The following is a 12,577-nucleotide window of genomic DNA, read 5'->3' as shown; positions in this document are numbered from 1 at the left end:
AAATATATTCTGCAACCCTGTCTCCTCGTTGGCTACAAATTTCAACCCTCCGCATACATGCCTTCCCCTTCACCCGCTCGTAAAATCACGCGTTCTCGGTAGCATCGAGGAGGACTTCTCAGGACCGAAAAGAACTGAGGATTCGAATGGTCTCTGGAAAAGTACGTCGCAGAACTGATTAGGACTTACCAGGTCCATCTAGGTCTGGAGAGATCTTGAAAGACCTGTGTACGTCCAATCAGAACCAAATCCTCGACTCGGGAATCTGATCAACTTGCGGTTCAGCGACACTTCTTGTCTATAAAATCCCTGTGACGGTTATGATTCTGAAACTCACTTTTAATTCAACACATTCAGTGTTCCTGATTTGAAAGAAACAAAAAAAACAAAAATTACCAATTTTCTGTGAGTGGTGCGGTTTGCCTGCAGTCCGTTTTGCCCTACTCTCCCCTATCTTTTCCGTAATTCCAGAGCGAAATGTGGTTGTAGGAAATTTCACGGAACTATCACGTAATTTTTATCTTAAAAATCACGGAATTTTTCCAGAGCGTTCCATAATTTTTTCCTGAATCTTCTGTGAAATATTACGATATCATTACTTAAATTTTCTGAGTCGATTTCTCTCCGTGCTCTTCTCAAAATTTTATGGAAAGTCGGGTAGTTATCTTCAGAGGAGAGACATTGAATTCGATTTAAGAGGAAAATTGTTAGGAATTTTCAAGTCTTACGGCGTTTTGAATTCAAGGAAATTCATTAGTTTTTAGTAAATATAAAATGGAAAATTCACAACTTATTTCAGTTTTGAATTAAACATGAATACTCAGAACTGCAATGCGAAAAAAATTAGTTCTACCGAAAAAGTATATGTTCGCCTGAGGAGATCATTTAAAGTGTTAAATCAATTTACTAGTGAACAACAAGAATGTTTCCACCAAAACATGATAATTTTAATAGTAGGAATTATTTTTGTGAGACATTTGTATGTCTTTCGGGTAAATACATTCGTTATACAGAGAATTATATGAGGCTTCGGCTTTATCAAGTGGATGTTATCGTCAAGTGGATATCTTTGGCCAGTAAATACTTCTAATTTCCATGCAACAAATGATAATTTCGAGAAGACAATGTTTTTTTGGGAAAAAAATATTCTTTCCTCATCAATTCTTTCTATAGTACAAACCTATGAAGTTCTTTCAGATCAAATGATTGTCGTGTAATAGATTACATTTTTTCCTGCCAACAGTTGGAATTCTTCTACGGATTTCTGATGATTATATAAATCACCACTCCATCAAATATTCTCATGTGGAACAAATAGTTTTTCGAAAAAGCAAATTTTTTCATTCAGTACGAAATGGTCTAAATTTTCTATTTTCCTCTAAATTTTTACGATATAATTGAACTAACGTTTTGGTTCTCAAGAAAACTGAAAGATTTCTTGTGAATTTTTAAAATTTTAAAATAGACATTCCCGAGAGGGCAAACGAAATCATGGGAGTATGGAAAACTTCCTCAAAATAGGATGAAGAACAGATATGCAAATCTCATAGCGTGTAAGTCAGTCTCTATTAATCAATGGTTTTGAATTTATTCTTGGAAGAACATTGATGATAAATATGGGCATATTGTTGTGCAGATGATGAAACGCGAGTGAAGCTCGAGATGCTTCCCGACGAGCCCTTCTCTGACTACATAAATGCGAACTATATTCCGGTAATTGTACAGAATTATTCAATTCAATCAAAATTAATTCTCGAATACAATTCCTTAGTAAATGCGGTCGTTTTTTCTATGAAATTATGCAGAATTTGAAAGCATGTCTATTCGACAGGGGTACAAGAAAACTAGAGCATACATCGCTACACAAGGCCCCAAGTCGAATACACTCAACGATTTCTGGCGGATGATTTGGCAAGAAAAGGTCCAAGTGATTTGCATGCTGGCCAACGTCATGGAGGGCGGAAAGGTGGGATTACAGTAGAGGCTTCGTATAAGATACCTTTTAGGGACAGTAGGAGAGTGAAATTCCGGGAACCCCTGTACCCCCACTACGCGCACCCATAAAGAGGAGAAAAATAGGGATCAGTGGGTTTCAAATAAGATGCCTCGCTCGTTGCGTCCGAATTCAATGAAATTTTCATTTTTACTGAATGAATATCGATAACTAATCAATTTATGTGTTTAATGTTTTGAATTTGTATCTCCCGCGTTCCCTTTTCTCCACGGAGAGAAATATTCAATAAAAATTACGTATCTTTTCCGTAATTACGGAGCGAAATGTGGTTGTAGGAAATTTTACGGAACTCTAACGGAATTTCTCCAGAACGATCCGTAATTTTTACCTGAATCTCCTGTAAAAAATTACGATACCGTCACTTAAATGTTCTGAGTCGATTCCGTAATCGGGGAGTGAACTCTGAGTTCCGTAATTTTTACTCAACATTTCTCTCTGTCTCTAAACATAACTCTGCGTGATAGAATGGCAGCTGATGTTTGGGGATTGTTGGTGGACTCGAGAATAATCAGAGACGAAAAATTATGATTTTTCGATGGGAAAAGTGAAAAAAAAATCGATGTATACTTCCATTACTTGAAAAAAGTGGTGTGACACCCCCTTAAGGTCATTAAACCCTCATGATCACTTCGTTCGTCCCTCCCGTTTGACCCTTAATACCGTTTGATGCTTATAACTACTCTCTTCCCGTTGAAAAATGACCGGGGCCATAGGTAGGGGAGGGTGGGGCAAAACGGCCCCCCTTCAATTGTCAATAACTTGTGAATGACATTGTGAAAATTCCCAGTTTCAACTTCATTTTGAAGATAATTTTTCATTCTTCAAAACGAGCTCTAACTCATCCCAATCGGATTATTGAATCGGAAAATATTGACGATTGAAGGGGGACCGTTTTGCCCCATCCTCCCCTATCTTATAAGAAGCCTAAAGAACATAAACATTCGGGAGGCGATAAAAGTGCCGAGAATGGGGGTAGGCCGCGAGCGCTCGGAGCGCGAAGTATCTTATAGAGAGGTATCTTATCCGAAGTCTCTACTGTATATTATAAACGTATCGACTCAGCGATGCTCTGAGCTAACAATTAAGATCACTCAGGGTAATTTACGACCAATGTAAATTTTAGAATTTTTATCTGTGGACAATGAGTTTTTAATGTGTTAAAATTCGATTTCTTTAATAGAAAATATGAGATTTATTCATTGGATTGATATCTTCAATTTGTTTTACCATTTTTGATTTTTGTGCGTTTGCTAAGGTACAATTCCAGAAATTTTTTGTTTTAATATTATCAATTTTCTTATTTAAAGCTTATGAGGGAATCATTAATTGAATTAAGTAATCTTGTGAAAATAATTTGATATTTGCTTGAAGTTATGTTAGATTGAAAGGCCTATTCCAATTCACTTGAATATTTCAAAGGGGAAATCATCAATTGAGAATAGAACAGAGTAAAAGTCTGTGCGTCTCGGTTCATAAGTGCAAAGTCTCATTGCAGGAATTTTTTCAAGTGTTGACTATATTCCCACCTCCGGTAGGAAAATATCTTATAAAAAGTATGCAATTTGTCTAGATTTTTTGCCAGAGAAATACTTAAATGTTACAATTGGTTGAATAGTCATGAATTAGTCAACAGCTTTGTGAAATGCAGTATAAATTAACTAATGTGAATAATATTTTTCAAATTATGCTTAAATTCTTCATCAAATAATATAGAATAAATATTTAGTTTTTATGCGGAACAATAAATGTTTCAATGAGGACTGAAGAAATTATTGACGCATCCATTACAGAAAAAATGTGAGCAATACTGGCCAGACATTGGAAAGAAATGTGAGTTTGGAGGTATTACTGTGGATAACATAAGCCATACCGTTTTCGCGGATTACACGTTCCGAATTTTCAATATGACATGCGGTGAAGAAAATCGGAAGGTGAGTTCTTCGATGCTGTCATGAAACCGTCATCTTTCTATCCGAAATATTTCCGAAACTACATTCATGATTCCAGGTGGAGCATCTTCATTACACAGCCTGGCCAGATCACGGGGTACCCCTGTACACCCAATCCGTGGTGACATATTTGAAAAAATTGCTTGCAACAAGCACAGGCCATGGACCTGTAGTCATCCACTGCAGTGCAGGGATTGGGCGAACAGGAACCATCATTTTATGTGATATATGTCTGCGGAGAGCTGCTGCTGAGGGTGTAAGAATGGCTCCCCTCACACTGAGAGAAAAAAAATACTTATTCTCAAACAACTTGTTTGAACCGTAAAAATCACAAGTTTATAATCCAAGGACTAGCACCATCTGTCGGAATTCTAGAAAATTTTATCGAATTTTTTAGAAAAATCTAAAATTTTCGAGTTTTCCCAAAAAATTCGCGAAAATTCTCCGGTTTTACAGAGAATTGGAGACAATTCTCGGATTTTCAAGAACATTCGAATATTTTCCGAAAAATTGAATTGGTGTCAATCGATACAATTAAAAAAGTCCTAAGCGGCTGCAACATTTATACAACTGTTAAGCTTAACGTCACATCTACGTGGCGATCGACCCGTTAACAACAGATCGCACGTTGACGTATCAAGGATGCAGTCACTCGAGAGTTTAATTTTTGATCATTTTTAACTTACGATTATTTAGTTTCAAACAAGACTCATCTGGGAAATTTTTTTTCATCTCGGTGCACATTTGCATTTTTAATTCTCGATCACTCGCGCTCGGCCGCCAGCATTCATCCGTCGCACGGTTAGCGCAGCGTCGCTGGGTTAAACCGAGCGCACTGTTGCCACCTCTGCACTTACCGCTATGCGCGCATTACAAATGCGGGAGTGAATGTAGCAACACTGTTACTCGAGGGGTCGACAGGGACTGACTCGCACCGGGCGGCGCGACGCCGCTTTTCTGTCCGTTGGCCGTTTCTTTTCTTTTTTCAGTTAAACAAATATCCCGAGGAAAAAACGGACAACGCCAACGTTTAATAAAAGGACTGAACTAGAAACTCTAATTTTTTCCGAATTCTTAAGCGTCGAGAAACACGCTAAAATATAAAAAAACGAAAACGGGTGGCGCTGCATTCATTGAGCGAGTGATCGCGGGTTAATCATTGCAGCTTCACAAATTTAAATAAAACTTTAATAGGTTGTTGACGTCTTCGCGGAGACCGAGGCAATAAGAAGTCAAAGAGCAAACATGGTTGACAACAAACAGCAATACCTCCTCGCTCATTTAACATTAGTCGAGTGTTTGTTGACTTTACCAACGGCGATCGCCTGTAACGAGAGCCTACCCGCTAAAATTGAGGAATATAGACCACGACTGCTTCATCAGCTACAGAGGTTTCCACTCATCTTTTTTAATTACTTACACCTGATTTGGTATGGCAATCACACGAAGTGTATTTATTCAGACTTAACGAGAGTGCTTGGCAGGACGAGGCCCTGCAATCCTCAGCATCGAAACCAATCGAAATATCCAAAACAAATATCCCGAAAAATCGTTACCCAGAATTGGCTGCGGTTGTTGGCCAGAAAATCTATATTTCGAGGTACCCCGCAACGGATGCTGACAGTGATTACATGTTTGGCGTTTATGTGGACAGCGCGAGGAACAGGAATAATTACATTGCTTCGCAACTGCCATTACCATCCACCGTGACAGATTTTTGGAGAATGATCGCTGAATTTAAAATTGAACTTGTTATAGCTCTGCAGCCTCCTGATAAGAATGATCCTGTGAGTTTTTCCGTCATGACTTCAATTTCATAATGAAGAGAACCTAGATACGAACACGGGGAGGAGTTTATTTTTTTTAAGAAAAGCTCGTAAAAATGTGCTTTCAATAATCAATTTTTGGTTGCTTGAGACACCTCAGCAGCATTTTTTTGCTAGACACACTCTTTATTTTTCTCTCAGTGAAGGTATTTATTTCAAGGGTTTTAATATTTATGGTATTTTCTCCAGACATGCTGTGAATTTGCAACAGGGAATGATGATGAAATTAAACCGACACCTTTCTTAACTCTGAGAAGGAAAAATGTAATTGAGGAAGACATCTGCACAAGCCAAAAAATGTTGTTAACCGATTCTTCAGCCGTGAGTTGTTTGTAGACGTGTATATGGCCACGGAGAAAATATTTTAGAGCGGACTGAGAATAAAAACGACCTAATATCACAAAAATACTTTCGTGAGTTGACTTGACTTGAGTCAACTTGACATGAATAACTTTTTGAACCCTAAGCTTAATTTATAAATTAACTTGAATAACTTTTTTTTTCTTCGCGGTTGGTAACTGATAAGTAAACCTAGAATACGTAAAAAATTATGGTAATTTACGAATACAAAACCGAAAATTACGTCGAGTTTGAGCATAATTTACGAATACGAAATCATAATTTACATTTCCGTAATCGTAATTTACAGCGATTTTGGGCGTAATCTACGATTCAAGTTCAAGCGTAAAATACGCTTCAAAAAGCGTTGAAGACGATTTCTTAAACGTAATTTACGTTTAGGTTTTTCCGTGTGTAAGAGGTTTTTCAAAGATGATATATTTGGATCAAGGAATTAGTTTTGCGATATTAGGTAATTTTTTGTTCAGCGTATGACATTATTTCATCGTATTTCTCTGAATAGAAACCTCCGCGGGAACAGCCAGTTACTGTTTTATCTCTGAAAGGCTGGCAACCGGGGGAGAAAAAACCGCCCCCGCAACCAATAACTCTGGTCGATTTTTGGCAATACGCCGAGAGAATCTCCAGGGGCGATGGACCCACCCTTGTTCTATGCCAGTAAGATTTAATGAATGTAGTAACACTCGTTTGGATTAAATGATAAAAAATAATGTCTTCCACTAGTGATGGGGTCACCAATTGTGGTCTCTATTTGGCGCTCAGTTTCTTGCTGGAAAGAATGGGATTGGAACGGGAGTGTGACGTTTGTTTGGCCATTCGAGCTATGAGGAGATCGAGGCCGGATTTCTGTAAAACTCTGGTGAGCCGTATTTTTATTGCGCTCTAGCTCTATTCGAAGAAATGGAATATCAGAGCATTTTGAGGAAATCTATTAATGAAAACTAATAGTATGCAACTGATTGTAATTAATCATCTTGTTTCTCGTTTTCTGCAGGACCATTTGGAATATTTGTACGACGCCGCTGTTGTTTATGCTGACTATTTTGAGACCTACGCGAATTTTACCTAATTATTGTGATGAAAAATATGCACTTATGTGAATTGCGGTGGATGGATTCTGTAACTTCTATTTTATTCAGATTTAATTATGTAGACTGTTAAAAATTTCTTGAAAGTTCAGTCACATCGTCATTTGAACTTCCGATGTTGTGAAGTTAAATTCAATTTCAAATGAGAGTCACTCGAATATTCACAAAATTCACTAATTCACTAATTCAATGAAAAAATATCCTGAAATTTCATGTAACTGTGTCGTTGTTAAAAATATACATAACAATCAACAAGTATTATAGCTAAACGTTCAGCCACGGAAAATATTCAATAAGGGAAGTTGGGGTAAAACGGACACTTTTGATTTTTTTTTAAATGTTAATGAGGGGTTGAAATGTTGATAAAATTTGATAATTTTTCTTTGAATACAAAGAACAATTCTGTCCCTTTATGACGCGCCTAAATTGAGCTCAATTGACCAATTCGTTTCTGAGTTACGAATAATTTTAAAAAAGTCTAAGATGCCCGTTTACCCCACCCTCACCTATATTTGTTTCAATTAACCAACAACCCTGTTTCGAGCTTCAAAATTTGACTGCAGCAGTAATTATCATTGAAACGTCAGGTCCTCAGGTTGCATTTTTAAATAGGGGAGATTGGGGTAAAACGGGCATTTGAATTTTAAAAAAATGTTAATAAGGGGTTGAAATGTCGATGAAATTTGATAATTTTTTTTTTCAATACAAAGAACAATTCTTTCCCTTTGTGACGAGTCTAAACTGAACTCAATTGATGAAATTGTTTTTGAGTTATGAATAATTTTAAAAAAGTCTAAAGTGTCCGTTTTACCCCACCCGCCCCTACATATTTTCAATAAAATAAAAAATAAAAAAAGATGAGATAGAAAAAAAATTTAATTTCTTTTTTTTCTGTGTAATGAGAGAGAACATGCATTTTTCATATAATCGATGTACATACCAGAAAAACTGAATTCAAAACGTCGATGTTTTGAAAACCCACAGATTTTTCGATAATTGATGTTTTCAAAAACATCGGCCATCGCGACTCACGTGTAGTCAAGCCGACTAGCGTCCCACATACACACGCACATGACCGCGCACTATGAAGAAACCCACACAAACCCATTCCCCGCCACCACAAATTCCTAAACCCCACTATCGACGAGTTCTATTCCACGCGCCGATCGCCCGTACATTTTCGATGGTAAATTAACACATGTAAACACCCATGATCCCCACAGATGTGATCTCTCCCTCAATCCCCCCGCCACCGAACGCACTGTTCCGCAGTACTACCACCGTTATCTCATTTTTCCCCAACAATGTCCAATACGATAAACCTCAGTCTCAAAAACCCCTAGGTATGTTACCCATCTGTCGCACGATTCACGTGAACAATCAACAATTCTTCGCCCAAAAAACAAACTACTCCCCCTCACTCACCACTACCAACAACAACAGTGTATTTAGCCCCTCCCGCCATATTTTCTCGTCTCCCGTCCGTGTGGTATCAGTTGTTCATACGAGAAGTGTCTTGTGTTGAGTTTGACAAATACCCACTGACAGAGCTAATCAAATTCATCGGAATATCAATACCCAAGCAGATAGAAAATCACAAGAAAAATAGTTTAACCTGTGAGAGTTATTGAGAGTGTTAATTATCATTTTGTTGAGCATCGGCTTGGATAAATAAACTGGAATAGGTTATGAACAGTTGAGCGAGTGCCCCGCCACCTGACGTCGACGCTCGGTCCATGGAATCTTTACCGTGTAAATACTCTGTTGTACTTTAATTAATTGACAATTGCATTGTTGAAATTCCTTGTACATTCATACTGTAAAGTCAACTCCCTCGAGTGATAATTTTCAGTCTAGCATCGTGAGAAATTCTTTTGTATCTGATGTCAATCCGGAGTTTTTACTGCTCGGATTATCTTCAGTTGGAGCAATATTTACTCAACAAACACTGATTTCGAGAATTTGTAAAAATTTATTGTTATGGGAACGCCGATGTTCTCAATGTCAATTGGAGTTGAAGGCAATTATTTTTGAAAACTTGAATTTTTCGTTCTGCCTCTCAGTCTTCTGCATTTTTCTGAACATTTATTCGTTTACTACTTATGTATTATTGATTTTGCGTAAAAATGCATGTAATATGCGCATTGGCGTCACTTAAATGCCTGTTGTCAAACATTGTCACTAGAATGAGCGAAATGACCAACAGCCATGTCGTTTGGGTAGATATCCACACGTACACATGGTGCATGTGTTAGGGTCTGACTTTTCAACACGTGGATTAGTCAAGCGAGAAGTTTGTCACACCAACAAGCTATTTTTCATCAGTACTGGTGACATTGTAACACTATCGCAGTATAGTATTTCTCATTCTTGGTGTTAATTTACGTTATGTAAGCCCAACGTCGATAGATATTCATTCGAGTTGAATCTGTCGTGCCTCACGAGTTTAACCATTTACCACTCGTATTCCATGACTACCGCGCGCTTTTTGAAATCACGTGGGCCACGAGTGTCAGAGGGATATGCGCGGTATAATGAAATCCATGCGGTCAAAAATCAACCGGAATTTTCATTACAACTTCAACGAGAATGTTTATTCAGCGAGATTTAACTCGATTAGATTCTGTACTCTTTGTGAGGTTTTCAGTCAATAACATTTTGTACTTACGATAAGACAGTTTATTAGGAATTTTTTGTCGATTTTTGTATTATCACAGTGTGTTTATTTTTTATTTTTGAAGATACAAGTACATTTTTGAAATTGAATTGTGTAATTATCGTAACAGCTTGAGCGATAAGAGTTATTTTCAAGTTTATTGTCTCAACTTGCGCATAACTCTTTCAAATGATTTGACCGTAACCCAACTTGACACCAATGATGATTCGATTCTGCCCCGCATTGAGAAAAGAAGGAAAATGTGTTTGTAAAATGGAAAGCGATTGATTACTGACTCGGCAGTTTCACTGTTGAAAATTGAAAGAAAATCATAACCAATATGTTGAATCCATTTTAAATGCACCGGAAATTGAAATGATAAATTGGAGATGGATGAGAAGAGTCAAGGGAACGTCTTTTCAGGTGGAGAAGGAATGACAGGGATATTGGAGAAGAAGCCACGACTGCTGAGTGATGAAGACATGCAGATTACCGTGAAAAATTTGGTTACACCGAGGGCAATTGTTGGAAAGGAATTCGTGGATGATGTAGTTCTGCGGGAGGCATTCATCGGTGTTTTGAGGCACAAGAAGGACATTGCAGTTGCCTTGAAAGTAATAACGAGTATATTGCCAGGCTGTGGTCACCTGAAACGCTGCTCGGGGAATCGATTGTTCCTGGCGTTGGTGAAGAGCCCGGAGAATCCGGGAAAAGCGTCGGATTCATCGTTCGCCTCGGCTGATGAGCTGAAGACATTTCTCATCGCTAAAAACGTCAATTTAAATATCTTCAGGGACGATTTCGAGATCGTCAAAGTTCCCGAGAGGTCACCACGCACAAGAGTCCAATTTACTAAGGCATCACAAGCCTGGCCTGTGAATTTCCATCCTGACTCGTCGATCGAGGTCATTATCAATGGAAATTTTTTCGACTCCAAACAACTCGAAGTTATAGAATCTTGTATGAGAGTGTGCATTGCAGCTGCGAAGAGGACCGCCATTGGAAATGAACATTGCAATGGTTCAGCGGTGATTTTGGACCCTGACGACGAGGGGATCAGTAGGATATTGGCGGTGAGCACTGCTCGAGTCAATGAACATCCGATGTGGCATGCTGCGATGCTGGTTGTGGACCTGGTGGCGAGGATCAGAGGTGGTGGAGCTTGGAACCTCTCGAGTGAAGTCATTCCTGAAGAGGGAGGAGCCGACAGGAAAAGAGAGTGCCCATCGAACCTCCCTCTGGTCTATCCTGAATCATTGAAATCAATGACGTTCCCTCAATTCAGTCATTCGGTCGCTCCAGAATCAAAAGACAAGTCGCCGGAGGATGAGAAGAAGTGCCCTTACTTATGCACGAATTATTGGATTTTCCTACTGAAGGAACCCTGTCCTCTGTGCGCAATGGCTCTCCTTCACTCGAGAGTTTCAATGATATTTTACGGTGACTCGAACAATTCCTGTGGGGTACTTGGTTCTAATGCGCTAATGCATACCCTCCCGGGTCTAAATCATCGGTACAAAGTATGGTCCAGTGTACTTGAGGCTGAATGCAAAAGCGCAGCCGAGTGCCTCAGTGTGATTGAGCATTAGCATTATTTAACCGGAATATCTAGGAATAAATGGGATCAATGAATGAAAATCGTACCGATTATCTCATGAGTGAGTCTATTCAATGTCAACGAAAATTACATTTGATCCATTTGAATGTCGACTCACGTCACTCAGCAATTACCAGCATCACACAAATACCGTGATTAACAAAATGGGTTGGATAGATTGAAACTGAAGTACAAAAGGAACGCCAACTCCCTCGGCTAGCACTCATTTCCACGATTTCCATTGCCAAAAGATTGAGGAGTAGCTCTACCCATGTTACCCATTATGTTGGTAATTTGTACAAAATACCGTGTAGATGACAATGATCAGGGGTGACATTGACGCTTTGCACTTGGTGTTTAGAGGATAAATGTGCTCATGTTATCCGCGCGTGGCAGAGATCTTTGAATTTGTTATTGGCATTCAAGCGATGAGCGTACGTAATCGACCCCAAGTGATTGACATCAATTGTCACAGACAGTGAATCCTACACATGGGAATTTGTTACTGTAATATACGCGATATAATATTTAAGCCATTAAATTTGTTGACATTCATGTAACTAAGCGTCAATTAAATTATTTTGTATTTGAATAAAGTCATTGATTCTGATTTCATAACACAACTGATTTTTCAATGGAAATCGTTCTTTCTGTTTGCAGATTTAATCACCGAAGACAGTAACTGTTTTTGGCCCCTCGACTAATGAGAGGGAATTGAGCCGTAGGATATTCACGAATTATACCTTGCACAAAAGGCCCAACGGTATTATATACATGTGTATAACAATCCCCGGGGGACGCGTCGGTCCTTGAGTGGTACCAATTGATGTACAAGAACAATCTCACTCTTATTGGTCAGACGCTTGATCCCCCTGACTTCTGAGATACAAAACGACTGCGCCATTATGAAAAAAAAATCCCTCAGCTTCTCCATCGTCTTTGTCGTCATTTAGACAAATTCAAACTCCATCTCTCCTCGCCCTGTTGGGTCTAGACCCTGTAATTGTGTGTGGGTCATAGTGTGGACACACACTTGTTAAACTACTCAACAATCAACGTCAACGGTTGTGTTCCCATACCAGCGGAG

The 12,577-nt window shown here is 38.7% G+C and overlaps 2 protein-coding genes across 2 annotated transcripts in view; both read left to right on the top strand.

Annotated features, from left to right (window-relative positions):
• The window catches only part of LOC107048561 (receptor-type tyrosine-protein phosphatase S), a 21,202-nt gene extending 13,679 nt beyond the window's left edge, over positions 1-7,523 (top strand). Inside the window, exons 21-31 of the mRNA XM_015271785.1 lie at positions 1,466-1,553; positions 1,637-1,713; positions 1,832-1,966; positions 3,805-3,945; positions 4,022-4,219; positions 5,158-5,354; positions 5,426-5,750; positions 5,979-6,110; positions 6,652-6,806; positions 6,873-7,008; positions 7,144-7,523. Coding sequence (XP_015127271.1) covers positions 1,466-1,553; positions 1,637-1,713; positions 1,832-1,966; positions 3,805-3,945; positions 4,022-4,219; positions 5,158-5,354; positions 5,426-5,750; positions 5,979-6,110; positions 6,652-6,806; positions 6,873-7,008; positions 7,144-7,218 — 1,659 coding nt within the window. The 3' untranslated portion in view covers positions 7,219-7,523. The remainder of the gene's footprint in view (positions 1-1,465; positions 1,554-1,636; positions 1,714-1,831; positions 1,967-3,804; positions 3,946-4,021; positions 4,220-5,157; positions 5,355-5,425; positions 5,751-5,978; positions 6,111-6,651; positions 6,807-6,872; positions 7,009-7,143) is intronic.
• Positions 7,524-8,530: 1,007 nt separating this feature from the next.
• Positions 8,531-12,064, top strand: LOC107048618 (probable inactive tRNA-specific adenosine deaminase-like protein 3). The gene is made up of 2 exons (XM_015271865.2): positions 8,531-8,989; positions 10,317-12,064. The coding sequence occupies exons 1-2, from the start codon at positions 8,974-8,976 to the stop codon at positions 11,480-11,482; spliced, it is 1,182 nt and encodes a 393-aa protein (XP_015127351.2). The 5' UTR covers positions 8,531-8,973; the 3' UTR covers positions 11,483-12,064.
• The last annotated feature ends 513 nt before the right edge of the window (positions 12,065-12,577 follow it).

This window comes from Diachasma alloeum, unplaced genomic scaffold, assembly GCF_001412515.2.
Source record: "Diachasma alloeum isolate Michigan unplaced genomic scaffold, Dall2.0 Dall_scaffold_00195, whole genome shotgun sequence".
Lineage (NCBI taxonomy): Eukaryota > Metazoa > Arthropoda > Insecta > Hymenoptera > Braconidae > Diachasma > Diachasma alloeum.
The sequence above is the reverse complement of the archived record's forward strand: the minus strand, read 5'-3'. Positions and strand labels throughout refer to the sequence as shown.